The sequence below is a fragment of the Psammomys obesus genome, unplaced genomic scaffold, assembly GCF_907164565.1.
Source record: "Psammomys obesus unplaced genomic scaffold, mPsaObe1.curated_primary_1811, whole genome shotgun sequence".
In the NCBI taxonomy this organism is placed as follows: domain Eukaryota; kingdom Metazoa; phylum Chordata; class Mammalia; order Rodentia; family Muridae; genus Psammomys; species Psammomys obesus.
In genome coordinates this window covers 2,404,829-2,431,426 of record NW_026588752.1, presented here as the reverse complement: position 1 = coordinate 2,431,426, position 26,598 = coordinate 2,404,829, and the positions used below count along the sequence as shown (strand labels likewise).

General features: G+C 41.5%; 1 protein-coding gene across 1 annotated transcript in view; it reads left to right on the top strand.

The window, feature by feature from the left end:
• Rbfox1 (RNA binding fox-1 homolog 1) overlaps window positions 1-26,598 on the top strand; it is a 2,133,674-nt gene that overhangs the window by 1,532,232 nt on the left and 574,844 nt on the right. The window contains exon 6 of the mRNA XM_055604373.1: window positions 465-506. Within this exon, the coding sequence (XP_055460348.1) occupies window positions 465-506 (42 nt within the window). The remainder of the gene's footprint in view (window positions 1-464; window positions 507-26,598) is intronic.

The window sequence follows — 26,598 nt, the reverse complement described above, 5'->3', positions numbered from 1 at the left end:
CACACAGGTCTGAGCATCCCTGTGTATGGATATACACATGTGCTTATATGATAGCATATGTGTGGGCATCCCTGTGTGTGGAGATGTATGTGTGTATGTCTGTGGAGGCCTGATGTTGATGTCAGAATTCTTCCTCAATCCTCTACCTTGTTTGTTTTTAATTTTTTAAATATTTTATAATCTATTGTGTCTGCACATACCCACTATGTGGGCTTGCCATGACACATCTGTACATCATTTGTCAGAGTTAGTCTTTCTGTGCTCACCATGTGGGTTCCGGGTACTGAGTTCAGGTTCCGAGGCCTGAAGGCAAGTGCCTTTATCCATGAGCCATCTCACCTCAACATGTCCACCAGCGTTTGTGTGAGTTCCAGGGAGCCTGTGAGCCACTCCCTGATCCCCAGGGCTTCTGTGCTGCTGTGTCTGTAGAACCTTCTTACATTTTTCCCTTTTCTCTTCTGCAGGTTTTGAGGCAACAGATGAATTGTGAAAGAGAGCAGCTGAGGGTAGGTGTAACCTGTTTGTAACAGGCTTCCTGCTTCCTGTTTCTTCGCCATAAGCAGAATTTCCCTTGTCTCTATCAAGACCTGGAGTCTAAATAGCAAGCTTCATCTCAAGACGGGTAGAGCTGGCAATATTTATCCCAGCTAATTTCATATTGATTGAGCTGGTAAATACAGTAGATCTTCTTCTGAAGTGCCATTATAGTATATATGGATTTTTTGATTTAGATTTGGTGATAAATACTTCTCTTGTGGAATTTGTTTGACATCACTGGACTCTTTTGATGTACAACATAAGGTCTAAGTAATCACAAAGGTCAGGGGGACACCTTGCTGTCCTCCTAATGTGAGTTCCCAGCTGTTTGCTGAGTGGCTAAAATGCACTTTGACAATGGACACGGGTTGGTGAACAACACCTATATCAAGGCTTTTCTATTTTTTTTTTAAGGAGAATTTGAATTATCCATAGACTTTGAACGTTGGTATCATTTGTATGCAGGGACAATTAATCCAGAATGTTAAACTTCATAGGTTATCGCCTTACTTAAAAGCAAGTCCCCAGATTCAAGTGTATTAGATGCAAAAAGGTTTTTCTTGGGGAAGGAGAATATTTTTTCTCAGTGACACCTTTCACCCCTCAGCATGTGTTGGTTGGACATCATTATTGGCATGAGATTATGTGGAATTTTATGAAATATCTGGATTTCCTACCTTTATGTTGCTCTTTGTTTTTGAAGCATGCTTATATGTAGGAACAGAGCTTACGGTTATAATGGATCATTCTGCCATTTTCACTGGACCACGTAACTTAACTTTGTGTTTCCAAAGTGCTATAAAAGCTAAAGGAATCTGTGGCTTTTGGAAGCATAGGAGTGTTTGAGGTAGAGACCTGGGGAACATGATGCTTCGAAGTGTTTGAGAAAGATAATACAGTAAATGAATTTAAAGCCTTTGTGTACTGCTAGTTACATCTAAGGACATTTGCTGAGCTGTAATCTCCAGGTGGCCAGGACTCCTAATGTTTGTTCTATTTTCCAATTGCTTTTGTCATCTGGGTTGCTAAATCCTATATCAAACAAACAATGAATCCACCTGTATGAAACCGAGATGGTGACCGGAGCTTTCTTTTCTGGTTATGCTTATATGTTTGGTAAAATGTCCCGCCCAAGCCTTGTTAATATTTCATCTCAGTCCACATTTCTAACATTAGTGCAATTTCTGCATGAGACAGCTTGCAAGACAATTGTTGGCTGAGGATGTGCTTCCCTGGAAGCTCACTTACCTGACATGCAGGAAGCCCTGCATGGTATAAACTAGGTGTGGTAGCACATACCGCTGATTCTAGCACTCAGGAGGTAGAGGGGGAAATACCAGAAATTCAAGGTCATCTTTGGCTATAGAGGGCTACAAGCAAGTTTGAGGCTACTCTGGGTCCCCTGAGACACTGTCTCCAATTCTTTTTAATGGCATTTGCTTTAAGCTTTACTGAACTTTCCTACTGCTTCCTCTCTGCAGCCTGAATGACTGGTTTATCCTAGTAAATAATGTATTGGAATTTCTGATTTTTCACTCCTGTTTGGTTGAGTCAGATGGCCAGAAGTAGGTCAGCTCTAGATAAAGAGCAATGGATGCTTGTGTCTCCAGAGGGCCTTGACACAGTCCTCAGAATTCACCCAGCACTGAACTCTCTATTGCAAATCATGTTGCCTTTGAAAATTAAGGATAAAGACGACAAAGGACTTATCTATAGCTTGAGAGGTTGATGAGACATTTTCCATAGGGTAAAGTTTAGAATCAAGAACGGTGTTCTTATTACCCCTTTGTTAGAAGAATTAAAGGTAGATCATTTAGTTGGGATCCATGTGGAGCCCCAGGAACACCCCCACCCCAGCCCACAGCACAAATGGCTGCTTTATTCAAGGCTATTGTTTGAGTTTTAAAATTTTTAACTAATGTGTGTTCAATAAATGCCACTTTGCAGGTGATAAAATGAACATTTAAACAGCTCAGTTCTGAAATGCGTTTATGTTTCCTCTTTACATTTGACTCAGGGAACCTCTTCCATGTTATAGCACATGGTTAGGCATCTCATTGTTTTGAGTGCTTCTAGTCCCAGTGTGAGTATGCATGCATGCAACAGCCAAGAAACAGCCTTGGCTCTCATTCCTCATGGATCATATATGTATTTTTTTTTTATTTTTTAATCTGCCTTGATTCTTGGCAAGAAGGCTAGGCTGGCTGGCCAGCAACTCCCAGGGATGTTCTTGTTTCTGTCTCCCAAGCACTATGATTACAAATCTGTCACAAGGGCACTACTTTTGAGTCTGGATTCTAGGGATCAAACTCAGGTCCTCATGGTTGCAAGGTTTATGAGTTGGACCATTATCTTAACCCTTGCATTTGTTTTAAGTCAGCATCCCAGCATATAGCTCAGGCTGGCCCCCGAAATTCGCTATGCACCCCAGGCTGACTGTGAACATTTGGCAATCCAGCTCCCTCTGCCTCCGAGGTGCCGGAACTTACAGGCATGGGTCACATTAGCCTGATCTAAATTTTGACAGCTCAGTCATGTGTGGACATTTTCTTGTATCTTGTCCATTTGCACTCTGCCCCTCTAACTTTCTCTATTCTGGCTGGAAAAATTCAACCTATATCTGCTGTATCCCATCTCTTCCTTTCTTTCCTCCTTTTCTCCTCCTCTTCTTTCCATCTCTATCCCCACTCCTCTTCCCCTAATTCTTTTCTTTCTCCTCTTCTCCCTACATCTCTTTCCCTCTTCCTCCTTCTCTTCTTTCATCCTCTTCTCTCACCTCCTTTTCTCTTCACTTCCTCATTTTCTTTCCTTTTTAGTGATTATGCAAATTAAACCACTCCCTACTTTTTTTTTTTTTTTTTAAATAAACATGTCACCTTCTTGGCCTCTGGAACAGTTCCACTCTGATCCTCTCAAATAATATAAAAGAACCCAATAGTCTCTACCTTTATGTTGAGGAATTACAGTAAGGCTTACCTTCTCAACATGGAGATGAAAGCTGAGCAAAGGATCCTGGGAAGTATGTGCCACAGTGACCTTGTAGGCTAGCATTTCTTAGCCTGTGGAATGCCCACCTGTGGGATAAAATTTTCAGAAAGCCAAACACCAAGTATTTCAGAAGGGGTGAATCATTTAGAGAAAAAGTTATTCCTTTTTCAATTCTCTCTCAATCCTTTTTATGTCGATGAGGAAGTCATAGTTTAAACTGAAAGAGATTTAACAAGGCTGTAACACTTTCTAAGCTTTCTTTATAAGGAGAGGGAGTGTGCCTCAGGCTTAAAGCCTGCAGCAGCCTGAGCATCTATGCAGACTTCAAAAGCATTGTTTGCAAAATGTAGCAGTCAAGAATTAGGGGCCTAGAGCTAGGCCCAGTGCAGTAAGTCTAAACTGTGCAAGGTTTGTGAATTTGTGACATCATGTGTAGTTTTTAAATCTTCTCCACTTCCAGTTCTTTGTGTGGTCTATTGGAGACAATAACTGCACAAATTTAATAATGTCTGTGCATGTGTGTGCACAGGTGTGCATATGTATTAGTGACTCTTCACTTACATATGACTGACTATTTGACAGAAAGCAACTTAAGGGAGAATATATTTTGGCTGATGGTTCAGGGAATGCAGTCTGTAGTGGCAGGCAAAGCATGGTGGCAAAACTTGCTCTGTGACCTGATATTTAATTTATCAGTGTATCAGAAAGCATAGAGCTCTCCAGCTGGGGATGAGGGGTGGGGAGTGGGGGGCTGGCCTATAGCTCTGAAGCCCAGCCTCCCACAACACACATCCTGGAACCAGGCTCAATTTATTAAAGGTTCCACCTCCTCTGAGATGGAGCACCAGCAGCTGAAAACCAAGTGTAAGAACCCAAGGAGACATTTTACAGCTGTGTGTGTGCAAAGGTTAAACAATGAATGTGTTAGGTGCTTAGAACAAGTGCTTGAATAGGAAACATTTTATTCATTGTTAAACTTCAATAGTTCAGCTTTTCTTTCTTTCTTTCTTTCTTTCTTTCTTTCTTTCTTTCTTTCTTTTTTTTTTACTTGCAGTTACTGATACTGGTTTTCTATTTGCAGTGGCAATGCCAGATTTCCTTGGCAAATGCATCCTTTTAGGTTAAAAAATGAATTGCTTTCAAGGTAAATACGAGCTACACAATGTTACTGATTGCCAAGAGTTATGACAGAGCTGGTGGTAGTTGAATGTAAATGTCTGAAGTTTTAGAAACACGGAAACCAGGGTGCCAGCCTTGTGAAAGATGTTGTACAGCCTATCTGCATTATCAATATTTAATTTGCCAGTTAGAAGCAAGTTTCTCGTTTCTGCAAGATACAAGAGTGATGTGGCTTGCAGAAATGCAAATTGCTAATGATCTTCTTGGCTTAAACCCATTGCCTTCATCCAGGCATCAGAGAATGAATCTTCTAGTCTGCCTGGAATTGAGCTATCAGAACGAGAGGCTCTCACCTCATCCTTCCTCTTTCAACATCCATGCATTTCTTGGTTATTCTTAGGGGATCAGAAAAGGAAGTATAAAACCCCATGACTCCTTCCATATCTATATTTTCTTGCCTGTAGTTTCTGAGTAGCTCGTTGTCGGAAAGCCTGGCTCCATCCAGTTATTTATTTGGGAAATATTTTTGAGTGTGAAGGAGATGCCAGTCACTGTCTGCGTAGGGGAGATGCCGCAATAAAACCAATACATTTCCCATACCCTGATACCTCGCAGGCTGGTGAGAAAAGACACACATTTGTCAAATAACCCTCTCCAAAGTCCCCGTGAAACTGGCAAATATCATATAAGCCCATGCTGCACAGAGAGGCAGATGGGAGAATCTTATCTTGCTGACTTCTACGTGGGAAACTCGGAGATTAATGGGTGGTGTAGTGAGTGGCCAGTACCTTTAGAAGCCATGTTGTGGAGGCCATGGTGGCCCAGGCTGTGATTACTGTGTATGAGCTTACCTTTCCCTTCACCCGCTGTGGTGTCTGCTTGCCAACAGTCAGTTGTATGTGTTCCCAGAGCTGCCTCTGCCAGCTGCGCTTGTTATTGTAATTACATTATTTAGTGCAATATTATGTAAACTGATGAAAAATGAGTGCAGTAAGAAAAAGAGCTGTTTCTATGAAAACGAAGTTAAATGCTTTGGAAACACTCTATGAAAGCAAGCCTCAAAAATTAGTTCAATTAGCTATGGGCCAGAGGACGGGAGAGCATTAGTGCGGGGGCAGGGAGGGGGCAGGCAGAAGTCTGGAGGTAGTCTGTAGCCAGAATGTCTCTGAGATGTATCTTTGTGCTCTGATTCTACTCTAAGCAAAATCAGAAGAGACACAGTGGCCTGAGGAGATGAGTCTACGGTAAAGCACTGCACTTTCAACTGTGAAACTGTGAGCTAGATCCAGGTGTGAGGGTCGGACATTGCAATTCTGGTGCAGGAGGGAGGCCCCTGGGGCTAAGTGGCCAGAGAGTCTAGCCCAGTTGCTGAACTACATGCTCATGGGATATCCTATCTCAAAGGAAGTAGGTTACATTACTGAGGATAGCACCTGATGTTGCCTTCAGGCCTTCACATAGATATATTCATGTATACACATCTATGTGTCCATACACACACGTGTGTTTCTGGCTATATTCAAACACACATGTGCATAAAATAAGGGAATTGACTCAAAGTTTGGGGCTTGGGGGTGGCAAATATTTGAAAGGCCAGAGTTTAACTGTGGTAACCTATTGCAGGCCATGGAGTCATGTGGCAACTATACAGCAATGCAATTGTATAGGAAAGTAGCCAATTACAAAAACCGTGGTTGAGGCCCTGTTTCAATAAAACTTTATTTATAACAACAAACCATAAGTCATAGTTGGCTGCCCTGTGGAGACAAAAATGTTAGTGAGATTTATAGATAAAGGCTATTGCGGGTTTTTCATCTACAGAAAAATCCTACAAAGAAAAGGACTTAGATTTATATGTAAGATCCACAAATTGAAAACACATTACTAAGTTTATATTAAAATAAAGGTTGAAGCTATTTCTGTATTGCCTTATAAAGTAATTCCTTCTTTTAAAAAACTTGTGGTGAGCCATCTTCTCCCACCCCCATTCAGCAAGCTGAGACAAGGGTTTAAAACACAAAGCTGTGCTTGTTTGATGTTGAAGCCCTAATAACTCAATACTTCATCAATCACCGAGAGAAGGGCAAATTGATCCCAGACGACTTTGGATCTTCCATTCAGTGGTTTGTGAGACGCCACAAAGAGTGTGACACACATGTGCTTTTGCCTGAGGCAATCAAAGTGTTAACTGACAGTAATTATTATATTCATCACATATGTAAGCATTTAATTATTCATTATTATGTCTTTGTATTATGTGTGTATATGAGCGTACACATATGCCACGGCATTGTGGAGGTCAGAGGGAAACTTTTGGGAGTCAGTTCTTTCATTCTACTGTGGGTTCTGAGTGTCAGTCTTGGGATATCAGGCTTGCACAGGATGAGCTTTTATCCCCTGAGACATTGTGCCCATCTAGATGGCCTTTAGAAAGCTTTGATTGCTTACTTCCTTAGACTTCTCTGTCTTCTGGAATGGTTTTCTGACTCCTGTTCTTCACGTTAACATCCAAAGGATTGGCAGAAGCCAGATTTCAGTGACCAGATCAGACTAGTTTCAGCTGAATCAAAAATCAGGGGCAGTTGGGGATTTGCAGCAAGGACATTGAGAGCACAGACCTGAAATCTGTACTGTCAGCACCCCAACTCTATACAGACTTCACTCACACACACATTTCTGCATGTGCATGTGTGTGTGTGCGCGCGCGCACACACACACACACACACACACACACACCTGGCAAATATCTGCTTGCTTCAGTATAATCCAACTAATGGTCGCATCTTTGTGGATTTCTCCAAGCAGACGGGGTTTGTCCCCATATAATGAGCCCTTTCCTGCCAGAACCTGCATACACTCTGTGCAGCTGCCTCAGGTCATCTCTAAAGGCAGCTCCCCACTGAAACTAGGCATCCATAAACATGTAAAGATATCTGAAATAAAAATGCTGTCTTCACAAAGCCTTGCAGTCTGCACACCTCCTTTCACCTCTCTAGGCTCTCTGACTTCGGCTGGAACAGTAACTGAAGAACACAAAAGAGATCAAGAAATCCAGGAATTAGGGAAAGATTTAATCTCCCTATCTTCACTGTGAAACTCGAATAAGTAAATGTACTGGCGGCCGCCTTTCTTTATCTTTGGTGGCCAATCCTCTGATGGACACATGTTCATCAGTATCTGCTTCTCTGAGCCTTTGTGGCTATAATTTTGACACTGATACCCTGGGAAAACTCTGGAATAATCTCATTCTCTATCCCTTGCACTCATCTCAGCCCATTCTTCCAGTTATCATATACCTTGAGAGGGTCAACCCTGTCATGTTTCTTATTTTATTATTAAATCTGCACCAAAAAGCTCCAAGCAAAACTGCTAACAATGCTGACATTTCACTGTGTCATGGATCTTTTCATTTCATTGAGTGATGCTCTGTGAGAACTTGTCTTCCTGTTCTGTTCCTCAGAGTTCTGAATACCATTCCCTTTTGGGGGGGGGGGGATCTGTACCAGCGCAGGGGATGGAAGGGCAGTGGTAACTGTCCCTACTTTAAGGAGAGCAGATGAGCCACTGGGTTTCAGCGGAATTGATGCCAATAGGCATAGGAATAATAGCTTAGTCACACTCAGTAGCCTAGGGCCTTTACCTGCACAGAGCTTCACATATACTCCACTCCAAGCAAAGAAATAAATTACCTAGTCTTAGCCACTTGGTTAACCACCCCTTTTATTGTAAGTTTTCATTTAAATATGTCCTAGAGCATATCTGGAAAAGGAGGGAAAGGGACAAGTCCAACCTGAACCAGCTTGGGTTGCATGTACAGTAGGGCAAATTGTGTCATCTAGTGGACTTTTGGGGGGAATATACCTATTTACAATGTATGCCCGTGTCTAATTGGTAGTGCACATGACTACAATCGGTTGTGTAATGGAAAAGTACATGCGCATTGGGAAAGGGTTATATAATACCAATCAGTCCATCAAAACCAGAAACCACCCGTGCTATGGCCCTTAGCGACCAACTTTTACTTCTCCTGGACCCTACAAAGAGAAACCCTAAGAGTAAGTAAACTTGGGTTCTCATTTAAGAAGCCCACTGCCCACTAGAGTGCACATGATCTGTTCTATCATTTTGTTCTGGAATGATTTTCCTTACTATTTGCCATCTTTGGCATGACATCTTTGTGTGCATCTCTTTAGCTCTTGAAGACCCAGAGAACTGGGAAATAGAGTGACCATTATTATTAACACAGTGAATGAAGGGGAGTCAACACAGTTTGTCCTGATTGTTTTGGAAGACCTCACTGTGGCCCTAAGAGATGCAGGAACAGCCAATCTCTTTGTACTTCCCTCTGGCCTGTGATCTCCCTTATTTATGCTGTGTTTGTATAGAAGCGAACAACATGTACATTAGGTGCAGTGGCCAGGTTTGCCATTTCTGATTTGATTGCTGTGATAAAAAGCAACTCAGAGGACAAAGAGTTTATTTTATCTCACAACCTCAGGGAAGTCAAGGCATCAGGAACCTAACACAGAGCAGAAACCAAGAACAGAAACAAATCAATCAATCTCTTCTCAATCTCTCATACAGTCAAGGACCCAAACCCAGGAACTCAGTCCCACAAGCAGACTGAGTCTTCCCACATCAATGAACACAATAAAGAGAATACTTACAATACTTGTCCACAAGCCAACCTAATCTAGACTATCCCTCATTGAGACTTGCTTCCCACGTGATTTTAGAATATGTCAAGCTTGATCACAAAATCCCCTCTATCCAGAGGTAGCCAGCACCATATTGTCCATTTAGGATCACTTCAACTCCACATTATGTGAAGTCTTAGAGGGAAGATAAATTATGGGCCAATCTTTAGCTGATGGATGGAGATGTGGTCAAGGCTGGCCAATGGGATTCTTGCTCCTGAGCCATTGGTTATTGAGTGTAGTGATGCAAAATAAGAAGGAAACAGTGAGATTGAAAAGCAGGAGTGGATTCATTTCTATGGTGATACACTTGTAAAACTAAGCAACGAGGGGATTCCCAGGGCTACATCCTAGAGCTTTCCTGATTCCTCTCTTTATGTACTTAAGCCTGATTATCCATCCATCCCTCCCTTGAGTGACCTCATATCTTTGAGTGATCTCTTTTTCTGCTGAAGTTAGTCAGAACTGATTCCTTTTTTTCTGTGATCAAAGAATCCCTACTGATACACTCGGGAGACATGCAAAGTTTGGAGAACTGCAGAGCCGAGAGTTTGGGGAAAGGCTTGTTAAAAGCTGATTCTTCATCACATCCTGCAATGCTTCCCTGATGCCTCTGGGCATTGCCTGTGCCTTCTGGTGTTGGCAGCAGGGGGATGGAGCTATCAGTTGATACCATGCACAGAGTGGGGAGATTCATCTATACTGACCCACTTCCATTGTAAAGAGCTGTCAGCTCAGAACCCGAACAGTGATTTGTCAACACTTATCCAACTCTACAGTGTGGTGTGAATGTACATGAGATTTGGAGCTTGGGAAGTCAGAGTTGATTTCAGGGTAGTACTGTTGTCCTCCTGTACAAGTCCAATAATGTACCCAGGTACTACCACTACCCAATTCTTTTCAGATAATGGATAGACTGTGTGAGATTGTCACATGCCAGTCTGAAAAGTTAGTCCTTCATAGATGACTACCACAGACTAATACCTTGAATGTCTGCAAAAAGCACCATTTTCTGAGCCACACTCTGACTTGGGACTAACTAGAAATGGGCACCAAGCACATTGATTTCTAACTTGCTTCTGAGGTGGCATATTGAGCATGAGAATGGAGAATATTGATTTTAAAGCTCAGCAGGTGAAATATTTTGATGTTTTAGCATCACTCTGTAGATATTGGATTTTCATGCTGCCATGGGCTGAGCTGTGTCTCCCTGGGTTAGTTACTCTTATGTCATTGTGACCTAAACACTTGACACACACAACTTAAAAAAGCAAGGATTTGTTTTGTTCAGTTTTTTTTTTTTTTTTTAAGAGGAATTTTAGCTCATCATGAAGAAAGAGGCATTGACACAACAGCTTAGTTCCTTACTACATGAGTATCTGGTGAATATCCCTAGCTGAACACCAGCCAGTGAGCACAGGTATGGTTATAACCAGGCATAGGTATAACCTTCAAAGGGACCACCCGAGTCACCCTTTTTCTACTAGGTTCCGCTGCCTACAAAATTGCAAACTGAGCACTGAATGCTTGAAGTATGATGTCGTCAGGCCACTCCACTTTCAACCATAGCACTGCCAGAGAGTCACATGGTAAAGTTCGAATCCTCGATATTCCAAAAGAAGGGGGTGTGTAGAGACAAGAGTCTGCAGACTTGACTAAAGTGAAGATGTAGGATTTGACCTAGTCCAATATGGCTGGTGTCTTTATGGGAGACGATGAGTATGAGACAGGTAAACACAAACACAAATATATACACACACACACACAGAGGCAAACAGACAGAGAGATAGAAAGAGACAGGGACAGAGAGAGACTGAGGAGGAATGACCGTGATCTGAGGACATAGAACGAGAAGTCTTGGGAAACCAGTCCTTATATTTCCATTCATCTTTCTTATCTTCACAGCTCTGAGAAAATATTTTTTATGTTCATATCCCAGTTGTATTTCCTTATGGCAGTCCTAGAAAACCCATGTGTGGTTTATGGAGGTGTTAAACCAAAAACAATAAATAAATAAAACCAAATAAACAAATTTTAATGCTTTATAGTTTGTTATTTTGTGTACTGGTATACAGTCTACCGTATTGCTTTACTGCCAAGAATTTAACAATAACTATGGGTAATAGATCATGTGTCTCTCCATTTGTCTTAATTTCATTTAAAAAGATATCACTCTTGAAGGCAAAAAGTATTGCATTAATGCCTAGCATTTAACCCCAACATCCAACAAGTCACATGGACTTATTGCACTCTTGATTGGCTAGCAGAGGACAGATGAAGGGGTATTTGTGTGAATGACAGGCTTGTGCTCATTCCATCTCTGGAAGACCCATTCTACACGGAGACTTGCATAGAGCCACTTCCAAATGAGCAAGCAAGTGGTTTTTGGAAGTCCATATCTTAGTATTCCATAATTTCTGTTTGTTTCCAAATTGAGAATTTTACACCTGTAAAACTGTCTTATACAAGAGGTATATTTTGTCCAGAGGTCCTCTCAGACATAATGAAGTGGCCAAATCATTTGCTTTCATCACTTGCCCATGATGCCTTGAGCTCTACATTTGGCCTGATGAGACCTGTAGACATCTTCCTTCCAACATCATCATTTCTATACAGTTGTTTGCTCCCTATCCATCATATTGCTTGAGGTACACACATGTTCCCTGGACCTCCTTCTGTGCAGATTTATCCTAGATTGAAAATGCGGGCCTTCTTGTAAGTCTTTGCTCATCAACAAACAAGGGCTTAGGTGATAAATCAATTGGAAAACACATGCCTTGCAAGCAATAGGACCAAGTTTTATCTCCCAGAACCCATTTTTTAAAAAGCCATGTGTGGTGATGTTCGCTTGTAAGACCAGCAATGTTGAAATAGAAATAGTCAGGTCTTTGGGACTCACCAGCAAGTCAGTCTAGCCTACGTGGTGAACTCTAGACTAGTTGGAGAGCTAGTTTTGAAAAAGAAAAAGAAAAAGAAAAAATAAAAGAAAAAGAAAAAGAATGCTGATAGAAACAAAGAGATGATAGCCAAGGTTGGCTCTGGCTGCTACAGGCACGTGTCCACATAGGCATGTACATAAGCACACATAGCTACACACACACACACAGACACACACACACAAATATATGCATAACTTCATAAACTTGATAAATAACAATTGTACCCATTCATATGTGTGTTATGATGTTTTGACATGTATGTACATCATGAAATGATTTAACTGAGCTAATTGGCATGCACATTATCTTATGTGATTACTGTGCTTCACGCTAGTACCATTGACAATCTAATCCCTCTTACGACAGCAAACCTGGTTACCAGCGCTAATCTGCACTTTGTGTAAAGGAAGTATGTCACTGTGCAGCACCTCCCCCACCCACCCAGAAAGCACCACCCTCCTTTCTGCTCTTTGAATGGGGATTCTTCAGATTCCACCCAGAAGTGGGTCCAGGGCAGGCAGGTACTTAGCAGAAGCAGACAGGTGCATAGAGATAGTGCAGTCTTGTCTTCCTGACCTTTGTGTTTGCTCTCACAGTAGCCTGAGTGGTCAATACCCAGGGCAAAATAAACAACTCTTCTGAAAGAATTAAAGTAGGTCAGTTTACTCATGGGAGGCAGGAGCAAGGACTGAAATACTCCTGAGTTCCTGAACTACTTGGCATGAAAACACTGAAACCTGAGGTTATGTGTACATGCACAAGACTAAACATTTTACACATTAATAAAAAGATTCTCTTTGTTCTGAACTTACAGAGAAGGAAAATTAGTGATATGTTAGTTACAAGATTCCTGCCAGCTGGGCTGTGGTGGCTCACGCACAGAACTTGAGAGGCAGAGTCAGGCAGATCTCTGAGTTCAAGGTCAGTTTGTTATACAAAGTGAGTCCAGGACAGCCACTGCTACACAGAGAAACCCTGTCTCAAAAAAAAAAAAAAAAAAATCTTCCCAGTTGTAGTGTTTGCTCATTTCAGAACTTGTTTTCAGTTATGGGGCGTGGCTCAGTGGCACCTCAAATACCTGAGTAGGAGGTCAGTATGGATCCAGCTAAGGGCAAGCGTTGGAGATAGTCAGGGCTGCTGTAAAGAAGGGAAAGGGGGTGGGTGCTTACACTGTACATCTGTGGATAGTCCTGGAACTGAGGCCAAGTATTTGCACAGCTCAACTATCTTCAGGCTATGACAGTTAGAAATATCTGGCCTGCTTAATTAGCTAGTTAAGAAGCTACAAAAGTCCATGGAGGCGTTTCTGTACGGTTTCAGGTGCTTGGGTTAATTTCTTTGACAGTCGCCTTCTGGATCCAGTCTTAGAAAAAGGAGGGTTTTTGATCTGTTTATTTAAAATGCAGAGATTTATCTAGAAGAATGTTAGCTGAGGTCTTAAAGGTCTATATGTTCTATTTTAAGATCTATCTACATCAAGACAATTCCATTGAGTGGACAAGTGGTTGAAATAATTTTTTTTTTTGTATTATAGACTGTCTATATAGTAAAGGGATTACAATGGAAAGATTTGGCACAATGACTGAGGGCTGGGGACATACAATCTCACTTCTGAGCTAGAAAGTCGAAGCAGCTTTGTGCTTCCAGACAGTTACTGAGGTTGAATCTAGATCATCTATCTGTTTGTCTGTCTGTTTAGATGTCTATCAGAACCACACAGAGAAATGTATATGAAAAGTGATCAGTTTACCACTACAAAAAGGTATGGAAATGCCTTTTCCTGCCTCCAGTAAATAATGCAGGAAAACATTTGTTATGAGTTAACAAGAGAAGCTTTGCAGACCAGGCTGGCCTCCAACACACAGATCTGCCTCTCGAGTGCTGGGATTAAAGGAGAGAGAGAAACAGAGACACAGAGACACAGAGATAGAGAAAGACAGAGAAAGGAAGGGAAGGAGGGAGAAAGAGAGAGAGAGAGAGAGAGAGAGAGAGAGAAGCAGAGGCATCAGAAGGGAGCAATTATCTCTGGCATGGCCAAGGTTGGCTGTGCAGCCTCTATTGTTAACCCTTCATTTTCCCTGTCTGTGACAGGGCCTGCAGAAGGTCATCTAAGTGGTGCTGGACTTGTTTGCATATAACTATAACTTCAGCTATTTGACCCACTGAAACAGGAGGATCATAAGCTCAAAGACAGCCTGAGCAACTTGGTAAAACTGTGTCTCAAAATAGAAAGTAAAATGTGCTGAGGATGTAATGGGGCACTGTGCGCTAGGGTTCAGTAATCACGACACAGCTTTTGATGGAATAGTGTCCCACTCATACACAAGGAAACCAGATGCATTGTATGCATTTATATTTGCCCTGGCATCATTTCTCATTTACAGGCTCCTTTTAAGGGTATGGAAGCTCTCTTGGATAGAAAACCTGAGGACAAGATTTCTAAAACCTAGTCTGCCTTAGATACAACCCATGTAAGCATAAATGAATGCATGCTTGAAAGTGCTGTGCTGATAACAACATAGAGATTTAAATTTTCTGCCAATCCTTATCCTGTTATTTTCAGTGGCTTTGCAATCTTAATCATGATTGCATGTATGTTTTGACAACTTTCCACCAAAGGCATGTTTTTTTTTTTAATAAATGTCTGAATTAAATATCCAGCTCTTTTCAAGTTAGCTGAGTTAACATTTAAGTGGTTCTGATTAACCTGGCTGTGTTCATTTGCTCCTAAATACTCTGCTGCAGAGTCATCTCCCTTTGCATAAACTGATTTGGGAGTGTAGCCCTAGGAAATATAATTTTCTAAATAGCTAAGAGCACCGTGCCCAGTGTGCTCCCTCGAAACTGAATGTGTAAGATTCAGCCTCCCTGCCTTGCTCAGCTCTCAGGTGGTACAGAGGGAAATTGGAACCAAACTATCACATTCTGCATTGATGGAAAAAGCCAGAGCTGATGAAGTGAGGACTGTGAGGGGTGTGAGGTTGGAGGTCAGGGTGGGAGCTTTGGCTGTGATGGAATGTGCAGGGCTCAGGTTAGAATTTGAAAAGCTTTGAGTACAGGCAGTTTTGTCCACAGCAGCATGTTGTCATGCTGCCCTCTGGCTACATCTAGCAATAAGAGAAAGGACTCCTAATAAACACTGCAAATCTTTGTGAGCACATCTTTCTGAAACCATAAGGAACAAGGGTCCCATCTGCTGAAGATGGACATTCCGGACACGTCACATGCTAGCCATGTATGATGCTGTTCTATTTGGGAAAATACTGAGATTTTAAAGTTGTACAGTCACTGGGTCATATTGGGTCATTGAGTTAAAATTTTTGATGAGTAACTACTATAAGCTTGTATCCTAATTTCATTTTTGTTTCTGTATATATACTTTTTAAAAAGCAACTTAGGAAAGAAAGGGTTTATTTGGCTTAAAGTTCCATGTTGTGCCCATCACTGAGGGGAAATTAAGGCTAGGATTCAAATACATAGTCAGAACATATCCACAGTAAAGATCATAGAGAAACAAATAGATCCTTGCTTGGTAACTTGTTCTCAGCTAGAGTTCTTTGCTTTTATATGGTTCTAGACTTAGCCTAAGGGACAATGCTGCCCACAGTGGGCATTTAAGACAATTACCCCAGAAACATGTCCACCGGCCAATTTGATCTAGACAATTGAGGCTTTATTCTCAGGTGGTTCTTTCTTTTTTCCAACCTGCTAATTAAAAGTAACTATCACAGCATAGTTGAGAATGAGGACCATACCCTGCTTTCAAGAATTTTGTGGTCTGCTAGAGAATGTAAAAAACTGTAATAGTTATACAGAATGCAGTAAGCACATAAATTAGATATGAAATGAGTTCTTAATGGGAGATATAGTTATTATTCCTAGCAACAGTGACTGGGACTGTTTAATTTCCCTAGCTTGACTGTGTTACCTGAGTTTTCAGTTCTTATGTCTAAAAGGTTATTTATATGTAACTGAGACATCTTAATTATGCTATATGAGACTCCCACCCACCTCTCTCCCTGCATACAAAAACATTAGTCTGTGTTCCTCACTGGCAATCTTCCTTTGTAAAAGAACCTAAATAAAATGATAAAACTGGACAGGAAGGCATTTTCGATCTCTACCCCACCTTTCCCTCTTTGACCTCTCCTGTAAAATCAGTCCTATGGCTTCACTCATGTGTGTGGATTCCTTCCCAAATCTACTCTCAGGCACACTAGTTGAGATCAACACAGTTGCTCAGCTTTACTCCAGGAGCTTCCTGACCATGTTATCTCTTTTATACTCTTAATTCCATTAGTGAAAACAAATATCTGGGGTTACCTGCAAATGTTCCTGTTACAACTGGTATAATTGTTAGCAATAGCATTTCTATCCCTCTTAGTCAAGACTTGCTTTAGAAAATAAATCATGATAACTCAGCTTCTGTTCTCTCCTTTGCACCAGAATGACCTTTCCAAAATTTAGTTAACCCTGCTCTCCATCTTCATGTGTCAGTACAGTTATCAGCTTTTGTCACACTTACCCATGCTCTGTAATTATTGGGTTTATCTACTTGTTTTCTGGATCATGGTATCCACCTTCTATATTCCCATTTCTGTTACTTTTCATTCCACTAGGGCTGGAACATGCTTGACTTATTCATTGCTTGGCTCCGTAGTGTCTATGCCTTATTAGGAACTAAATGATTATCAGTAAATTATGATTTTTAATAGTTAACACAGTGTATTAGTTACTTTTCTGTTACTGTGATAAAATTTCATGTCCAAAGGCAACTTAAGGATGAGAGAAATTATTTCAGCTTACTCTTCCAGAATGACAAGAGCCCATCATTTTAGGGCAACAGAATACCAGCAAGCAGCAGTGCAGCAGAAACAGGAAGTTGAGAGACCACATCTTTAACTCCAAAAAGGAAACAGATCATTAACTGGAACTGGGGCAAGGCGTTAAGCTCTCAAAAGTCAGGGCTAGAAAGATGACTCAAAGGTTAAGCGCTACTCTTCCAGAGGACCCTGGTTCTATTCCCAGCACACATACAACAGCTCACACCTTTGTGTAATCCCAGTCCCAGGGGATCAGATACCGTCTTCTGGTCTCTTTGGACACTGTGCACATTTAGTGCACATATATACAGGCAAAACACAAACACATGAACTAAAGGCTAACACAGGTCTCAGCGCTCACCTCTAGTGATGTACTTCCTCCAGCAAGCATGCGTCTTCCCCATAACCTCTCCAAGCAATATCATCACTGGGGGCCAAGTCTCCAAATGCTTGGAGATCATGTGGGAGATTCCACTTTGAAACTACTACATCCTGTTCTCTGACATAAAAAGTCCAGAAGAAGACTCAGTCAACCTTGTCCCATTATCCACATCTACCCTGGGTCCTCAATTTGTACAATTTATAAACAAAAATTTTAAATTTGTGTTTAAAGGTTAGAAAAATTGGAATATGTGGCTGAGTCCTGTGTTATACATAAAATCCAATAACTTAATTGTCTGACCCATTGGAAATTCTGACCAATCCAGGCCCCTCATAAAGGCCATGCCAATTAGACCTTCTCCAAGAGAACAGAAGATAAGGCTAAAGCTGACAGAGTCAAAGGCATGGATAGGTGCTTTAAGTCTTTGCAGAAATACACTCAACTACCATTTGAAGGAAGGCAGCACAATTCAAGCCCCAAACAACCTTCACAATCTATCAAGCACGCTATAGATTTAACGCTTGACATCACATTGCTAGATTTCATGCATGTGCCCATTTTGACAGCACCCAGCAGAAAACAACAGAAACGTTCAACTGATAAAATACAGCAAGAGGCTGGTCAACTACATTTGAGACAACCAATTCACTTCTTGAACTGTTCCAGCCAGTTTCATTGGAAGGTAAGTATGGTCATTTGTTTTCTCATTGCCAGCATTTAATTTTGTATTACAAGAAAAACACTGATCAGTTTCAATAGACGCCATATGACCTACAGTGCCCAAATATTTAGTTTTTCGTTGTTTGAGAAAACTTACTATGAAAACAGTACTATAGGATAACTTACATGTTAGAATTAAAAATATGCGAGAATGTGACATGGCCCTGCCAAGGCAGCCATCAAATCACAGCAATTGTTTTTGCCTGCACAAGGCCTACACGATCAATCTAGTCAGAAGCCAACCTAGATGGAGGAAGGGTTGCCAAGATCCACGCCTGTCATAGGAGCAATTGACAGTTGATGGCTGAGAAGAGCTGCTGTTAGGTTGCTCAGCCCTCACTGAGTATATGGGCAGTACTTACTGCACTCGGGAGTGATTAGTATTAGTTATTAGTATTAGTTATTTGTGCATTCAGGAAGAACACATGAAACCGGGAAGGAGAAATGGTGGGGAGATTAGAAGGGGGTTGTAGTGGATGGATGCATCAATACATATTCTACAAATGAATGAAACACTCAAAGAATGGAGAATGTTACTTTTCAAAAAATACCTCAACTCCAACTCAGACAAAAGAATTAAAGTACTCCTGGGATTTAAAGTAATTGTTCCAAATATCAAAGACCTCACAGGGAGGGACCAACATGAGTTCACAGAAGAGAAACTTAGAAAACCAAGTGACATCTGCAAACTGGAGCTAAACCAAGATGCTGGAACTGAAATTACAATGTGTGACAAGCAGAATGTGGAATATTGAACAAAGAAATCCATAAGTGTGAAGACAGAACAGAGCAGCAAAGCTGAGAAAAACAGGAAAGAGTGAAGATGGGAAAGGATTGGAAATCCCAAACACTGGTAATCATACAATAAACATTTCTGCACATTAAAAAATGTTGCTCCTAATAATATGTATTCATTACAGCAAAAATTAATTGGATTTTCAACTGAAAATAAGAGAGAAAATGAAATAGAAAAAAAAGTTAAAGAAATAAAATATAACAGTTCCTAAATTTGATGAAAGTAATAACCCACTGGATAATATAGCAAAATAAGCAATACACAATTTTAAAAAAAAACTATTTAAGAACATTGTAAAGAACTTCCTGGGACCGGGGATGTAATTCAATTGATACAGTACTTGCCTAGCATGCACAGAGGCCCAGGTTTGACCCCAGCACTGGGTAAAAACCATGTGTTGTAGAGCATACCTGCAATCCCAGCACAGTGGGGGTAGAAACAAGATGGGGAGATGAAGTACATCCTCAACTACATTTCAGGTTCAAAGCCAGCCTGATATACAAAAGACCCTGTCTCAAAAACCAAATAATGAAACAAAATGAGCTCTAGGCCACCAATAACAAAATGACAGAAAAAGTCTCCTTTGAGAAAGTGTTCACAGTCTCTTCTGTGGCACAACCTTGAACAGGGATAACTGTCCCACGGAGCTTGTCCTAGCAGACATTGTAAGAGCTTCTAGATGCCACATGGTAAGGCTGAGAATGGCAGAAGGAACTGGAACTGTTGCTTATCCTGTGCCACTAAAGCAGGGTTCAATGATTAGAAGGAGGAGGGAGAGAGTATAGATAAGTGAATACAATTGGATGAGAGAGAGAGAAAGAGAGAGACCAGAAGCAGAGCAAAGTGAGTCACCACATGTACAGAGAACACACCAGAAATGGTCAGAACATTGTTCTGTGGGACCAGAGCTCTGGGTTAGTCCCACTGCAGATCAGTGAGTCAGGTGCTATTTACTTCAAGGGGGTAAGCTACAGGAATCATGTGTGTCTGAGTGGCTGAGATGAGTCATGCCCTATGCTTGATTATATCCTCAGTCTTCCCTGGATACCAGCAGTGAATGTCCATCACCTCACAAGATCCAAAGCCTTCGGATGCAAGCAGTGAGTTTTAATAAGCAGTTATCTGTAAAGCACTGGGGGTTTGCCACAAGGAAACAAGGAGAGAGATTAGAAAGGAGGATAATTGGAGTAGTAACATCCTGGGTCACTGTGACTTTGCATACCTGGTTGAAAGGAGTGCTAAAAATTTGACAGTGTCTCATTTATCCCTTCCCAGTATTATTTTTAAAAAAATGATGGAAACAAAATACACGCAAAACTCAAGTTTCTGGGGAAAACAAAACCCAAAAAAACAAAACACTTATTCTTGCCTGTGTTGTATTGCTCCTCAGACTTGATTTTGGCCTTCCTCAGCCTTGTATTTCAGAGCTGTGTCTCTGAAGGCACCTTGCTGACAACAGTTGTGTTCAAGGGGATAGCCTTGTGTTCCTAAGGTGATTGTAGTCAGATACTTTCACAAAGGACTTGATCTTTGGTTTCTTGGTGCTTTTGTTCTCACACATGGTAGCTGTCAATATTGGGGGATAGTGGTTATTTCCAGCAATCAGTATGAAGGAAGAGTACAGCTACAGGATAAGAGCAGGAGGGTCAAGCAACAGCATCCTCTAGTTTCTTATAGTGGGGACACAGAGTACTGGGGGACCCTCTGGAAATTTCTTCAGGAATATTTATTCAGATATACCTAGAATTTTCTGCCCAGAAATCCCTTCAGGGCCCTTTAGAGCTTGAGCTCTGGAGAGACTATTTTTCTGAGCAAGTTGTTTCTGGGGTACATATACCTATCACACTCCCATGCGGGGAGGTCTTGGCATGGTGAATTGCTTCAAAAGGTATCTGTGATCCTCCCCATTGGACCACCCAGGGTAAATGATGCTCTGCAGACTGCAGTGAATCTGACATGATGAATTTTCGTAAGAGACTCAGAATGGGAATTCCAGCCTTCTGTAGGTGGCACAGACAGTGCATATATTAGCACTGAGAGCACACAGAGTCTCAGAGATGAACTAATCTGTGAATAACTGTGCCATTTGTAATAGCATAAACAGGGGCTTAATGGGGAGATGGTGCAGGGGAATGAGGTATTCGCAACCTGTCATCATATTAGTACAGTGATCAAATTTGTGACGGAGCTCCTGAGCAAACACCGGGTATCAAGTGTGTGTCTTCCTGCTATAATTTGTGCTGTGTTAGGAGCATTGCACCATATTAGTGACTTTAAAATGTTTTTAAAATAGTATCTCTCGGGTTGACAGAAATGGAATGTTCTAGAGTTGTACGACTATTAGTCATATTAAACTCAGCCTGTTAGCAGCTTTCCCTTGCACTGATACTTAAATGAGGTTTTAATATAAACAAAATGTACTTCTGAAATGTGCTTCCAGCTACAACCAATTTCTCCCAGTCCATTAGCTACTTTGCATTCCTTTTAAGAAACCCAAGCTTGAGCTTTTATTGAGGAGCCAACATATTTGCTCAACTCATTAATTCAACTGGAGAGAAAGTAAACACAAGGGGCTGGGATGCTTCTGTAGTTAGGTTGTGACCCAGAAATCCTGGCATGAGCACCACCACCCCTAGGATGAGAATGCATCTTTACAAAGTTTGCTACCTGTACCTGTCTGCACTACTTGACCAATGGAGGAGGCTAGACTGTCTACTCTTCCTGTCTTCTGTCTTTCCTCCTTGAGTTTTAAGCATCTCAGCTTTCCAAAGAAACAGGAAAGAACAATGAGGTCTGGCATTTGGTACCCACCCCACCACACAGAGATTTATGGTACCTTGAAGCTGAGGTAGGGTTGTCAGTGAGAAGAGAAGTAATCCAGGTACAGTAGGAATTATCACGTGGCATTGAGTCTTGCCTCTAAGTGCTCACATGGACATCCTCACGGAAGGAGTTTGTGAACCTAGTAGATAGCAGGTTAGAAATAACTTCTCTCCCACTTGAGCTAAGTGGTATAAAGCAAAGGCATGAAACTAACATACTAAATCACTGAAGTCTGAAATTAAGGATTCAGCAGGCTATGCTCATACTGACAGCTCCAGGGAAGGATACTCCATGATGTCTCTAAGCTTCAGATGATGGCCATAGTCTCTGGCTTTCTCTAGATAGGTCCACTCAAATGGTATTCTCCTTGTAGTGTGTTGTAACTTGGTCTTTCCTCAGCAAATCTGCAGCTCGATTAAAAAAAAAAATCTCTTTTAATAAGGACATCAGTCATTAGGTCACATCTTACTGACTATATTTTAATTTGATTGCTTTTGTAAAGACCCAGTTTCCAAATGAGGTCACGTTCAGGGATGCTAAGAGTTTGGGTTTAAGCATATTCTAGGGACTCCACACTTTGAGTTGTCACAGGCTGAGTTCTCTATTTATTATTGCCTGCAGTAGACATCCTGCACTGTATTCGTGTGGCTCCCCACTTCCCAGGAGAGAGCATTTATTATTTTTGATAGGGGGCAAACAGTATTTGCCCAAGAATTTAACCCTGTAAAAGCCCCACCATGAGCTTCAGTCTGCTTCCTGGGCCAAGGGAGGAAGAAGCAAAGGTCAGGTTGGAATCCTAAATCCTTCACCTCCTTACTTAGTCATAGCAAAGCAATTTATCTGTTGAGAAATGAGCAAGGAGAAAGAAAAGTGTGGTACTGGAAGTTAGAACAATTGACAAAAAAAAAACCCAAAAAACATTACATCATATGGGATGTCCAACACATGTTTGCTAATGAACTATAGTGATGAGACACTAGAATTGAAGACAAAAATAGGTGGGTATTCTTGTTCTAGGTGCTTCAGGGCTATAGAGCCAACCTTTTAGTTCACGTCTATATGAAAAAGAAATTAACATTATTTTAATTACTTCTAATCTCTCTCTTCTCTGTCTCTGTGTATGTGAGAGAGAGAGAGAAAGAGAGAAAGAGAGAGAGAACATATGTGTAATTGTCATTGCGGCATGTGCATCCCACAGTACTCATGTGAAAGTCTGAGGATAACCTCAAGCAATGGTCCAATGATTACCATTTTCCGCCTTGTTTGAGACAAAAATCTCTAATTTGTTCCCTATGTTGTATACACCAAGATAGCTGACCTAGGCACTTCTAGGAATTCTCCTAGCTCCTCCTCTCATCTCACCACAGAAACACTGCCCTTACAGAAATGAGTTACAGGGCCTGTTTTTTTTTAAATTTAATTTAATTTAATTTAATTTAATTTATATATTTATTTGTTACAATTTATTCACTTTTTATCCCCACTGCAGCCCCCTCCCTCATCTCCTCCCAGTCCCACCCACATTCCCTCTTCTCCCCTTATGCCCTTTCCCTAGTCCCCAGATAGGAGAAGACCTCCTCCCCTTTTATCTGACTCTAGCCTATCAAGTCTAATCAGGACTGGCTGCATCATCTTCCTCTGTGGCCTGGCAAGGTCCCACAAAGGGACATGATCAAAGAGCTAGTCACTGAGTTCATATCAGAGACACCCCTGCACTTCTTACTAAGGCACCCACTTGAAAATTGAGCAGCCAATGGGCTTCCTTTGAACAGCAGGACTAGGTCCTCTCCATGAATGGTCCTTACTTGGAGTAATGTCTGGTTTTACGTAGGTTCCTGGGATTTAAGTAGGTTTAGGGGATTAAAACTCAGGTCTTCATGGTTGCACAGAAAACAATTTAACTACTAAACCATCTCCAGGGGTCAGTAATGATTACTTTTTTTAAATTTAATTTTATTTTTTTATTATTAGTTACATTTTATTTACTCTGTATCCCAGGTGTATCCTGTTCCCTTATTCCCTCCCAATCCCACCCTCCCTCCCCTATCTCCTCCCTTTCATCTGACCCTGTTTTATCAGGTATCTCCGGAGTCCTCCTCTGTGGCCTCGCAGGACTGCTCCTCCCTTGGGGGGTGGGGATGTCAAAGAGCCTGCCATTGAGTTCCTGTCAGAAATAGTCCCTGTTCCCCTTACTATGGGAAACCAATTGGTTACTGAGCTACCACGGGCTACATCCGAGCAGAGGTTCTAGGTTACATCCATACATGGTCCTTGGTGGAGTGTCGCTGCTGTTAATGCATGTGCTTTCTCCGGTGCGTCCTCTGCGCTGTGTGATGTGCCCATGCTGTGCATGTGTCATGATATCAAACAGCAGCTCTAAGATATGAAAACGAGCTTTCCCACTGTATCAGTGGTGTGCAAGGACCTTCATGAACACATTCAGAACTATACAGTTGTTGTAAACTGGAGAATTATGATGAGGCCTTTGAACCCTCTTCCCTTCTCTACCCCAACACAGATGTGTATGTTTACTGTTAAGCCAGGTAAATGGACACCTGCTTACTGTCCATCAGGCCTGACTGCAACTGAATCCTGCAGATTGAAGATGTGCAGAAAGGTGTCCTAAGAAAAGACAGTGTTGGGACTAGAGAGATGGCTCAGCAGTTAATAGCACTGACAGCTCTTCCAGAGGACCCATGTTCAATTCCCACCATCCATATGGCAGCTCACAACTGTCTGGAACTCCAAGACACCCTCACACAGACATTAATGTTGGCAAAATACCAATGTACATTAAAAAAATTAAAAAGAACAGTATATGAGGAGAGGCAAGAGGATATGGACACTGCTAGGTTCAGCTAGCCAACACACACCCATTGCGCCTAAGTAGGTTCTGATGTCACTGTCTCCCTTGAATCTTACCATGCAGCACAGACCCTCAGTGTAGAAGACATTTTGCAACTCAGGGTCTTTCTGTTACCAACTTCAAGTTGTAAATACTTTGAGAATTTGTTGGCAGTACCCCATCTCTTTCTCTCTATATAAAGGAAAATAAAATGGCATTGTGAGTAAGTACCACATAAAGACCTTTGCATTCATAGCAAGTAGAATGAGGGCTCTCTCTGACATGAACTCTGTTGCCCACTTTTAGATCACTCTCCCCAAGCTGGGCTGCCTTGTTGGGCCTCAGTATAAGAGGATGCACTTAGTCCTAGTGTGTCTTGATGTGCCTGTGTAGGGTGTGGGAGTAGGTGCCCCTTTTCTGAGGAAAAGAAGGTGGGCCTGGGAGGAGAGTAGGGCAGATAGCGATGTAAAGTGAATTTAAAAAAAAGAAAGACAATTGAAAGTACAAGGAATGTGAAAAGTAGGATAGTAAACCGCCCAGTGAGACAAGAAGAAGACCTTTGGGTATATAAGATATTCAAATTATTGATGAGGATGTAGGTTACAAAAGGAGTGTGTGTGGATCTGTGTGAGAGTGTATCTGTGTGTGTCCCTGTGAAAATGAACATTTAGGATTAGACAAGTAGTATCAGAGAGATGGCTTGGTTGTTAAGAGCACTTGTTCTTCCAGAAGACCTGCATTCCATTCCCGGTGCCTAAGGCAGCTCACAACTGCCTTAACTCCAGCTCCCAGGGCTTTAATGGTTTCCATGGCTAACTATATGCACATATGTGCTGGTAGGCACACACACACACACACACACGCACACACACACACACACATCTACTAAACTAAACAACAACAACAGAGATTAGTGAACTTCCTAAAATTGTGGTTGGCAGGGTTGGCAGTGACAGGGGATTGGAGAGTCATTGTTAACATAGTACAGAATTTATCATTTGAATGATGAAGACCAAGAGAGGTCTGGGTGTAGATAATGGTAATGTTTGCATGATAATAAGTATCTGAAATACAGCTGAAGTATACACCTAGATGGTTAGAATGTTAATTTTGTATTATATATATTTCACCATAATTAAAAAAATCTAGTGTACTTACAACACTACAAATTCAAAAGCAAAAGTGGGTAGGATATACTAATATTCAGTGTTCTCTTGATTTGGAAGTCACTGCCAGGGTTGATTTGACCTGTGATAATTGCATGCCAGCTAAGCAAACAGTGATAGAGGATGCTGAGTGTAAAATACCAGTCAGCCATTAGTGAACCCTGGTGAATAAATGAACCATCTTCTTCCAATGACTTATCCATCAATCTCTTCTTTCTTCTCCCTCAAAATTCCTGGCATGCCTCTACCTGGGAAAGCTCAAATCACTATGTATTCCATGTCAAACCAAAGTCTGTTTGTATTGAGTCTAACAGAGCTTTCTTTCTCCAGGAAGAGACAAGGTGGACCTCCCTACTTGTTTTGTAAGTTCTGAATCACCATTTAAAGTTCCTGTCTTGTTCAGAGCCGGCTCAACGATTTGTTCTCTAGATGCCTCTGATCCCGGTTCACGTTCTCCTGGGCAACATACAGCATCATTCCACCTAGCTGCATGCCAATACTTGGCAGCTGGCCACCATGCAGACTGTTGGTGTGAGGACAAAATTTATATCATAGATTACACTGCTTCATTAGGATTCTGAATCTCTGTCTGGTCTAACACAATGCTGTTTATTGCTTGGAAGACCTCAACAAGTGTTTGAATGGCTGTATCATCCTCATTTGGCTTCAAGTGATAAGGAGGCCATAAGCTATGGTCATTAGCCAGGGAAGGACTGTTCCCTAGACCAGTTGTCTCACTGGTTCCCCAGCAGTGGTGGGTGAG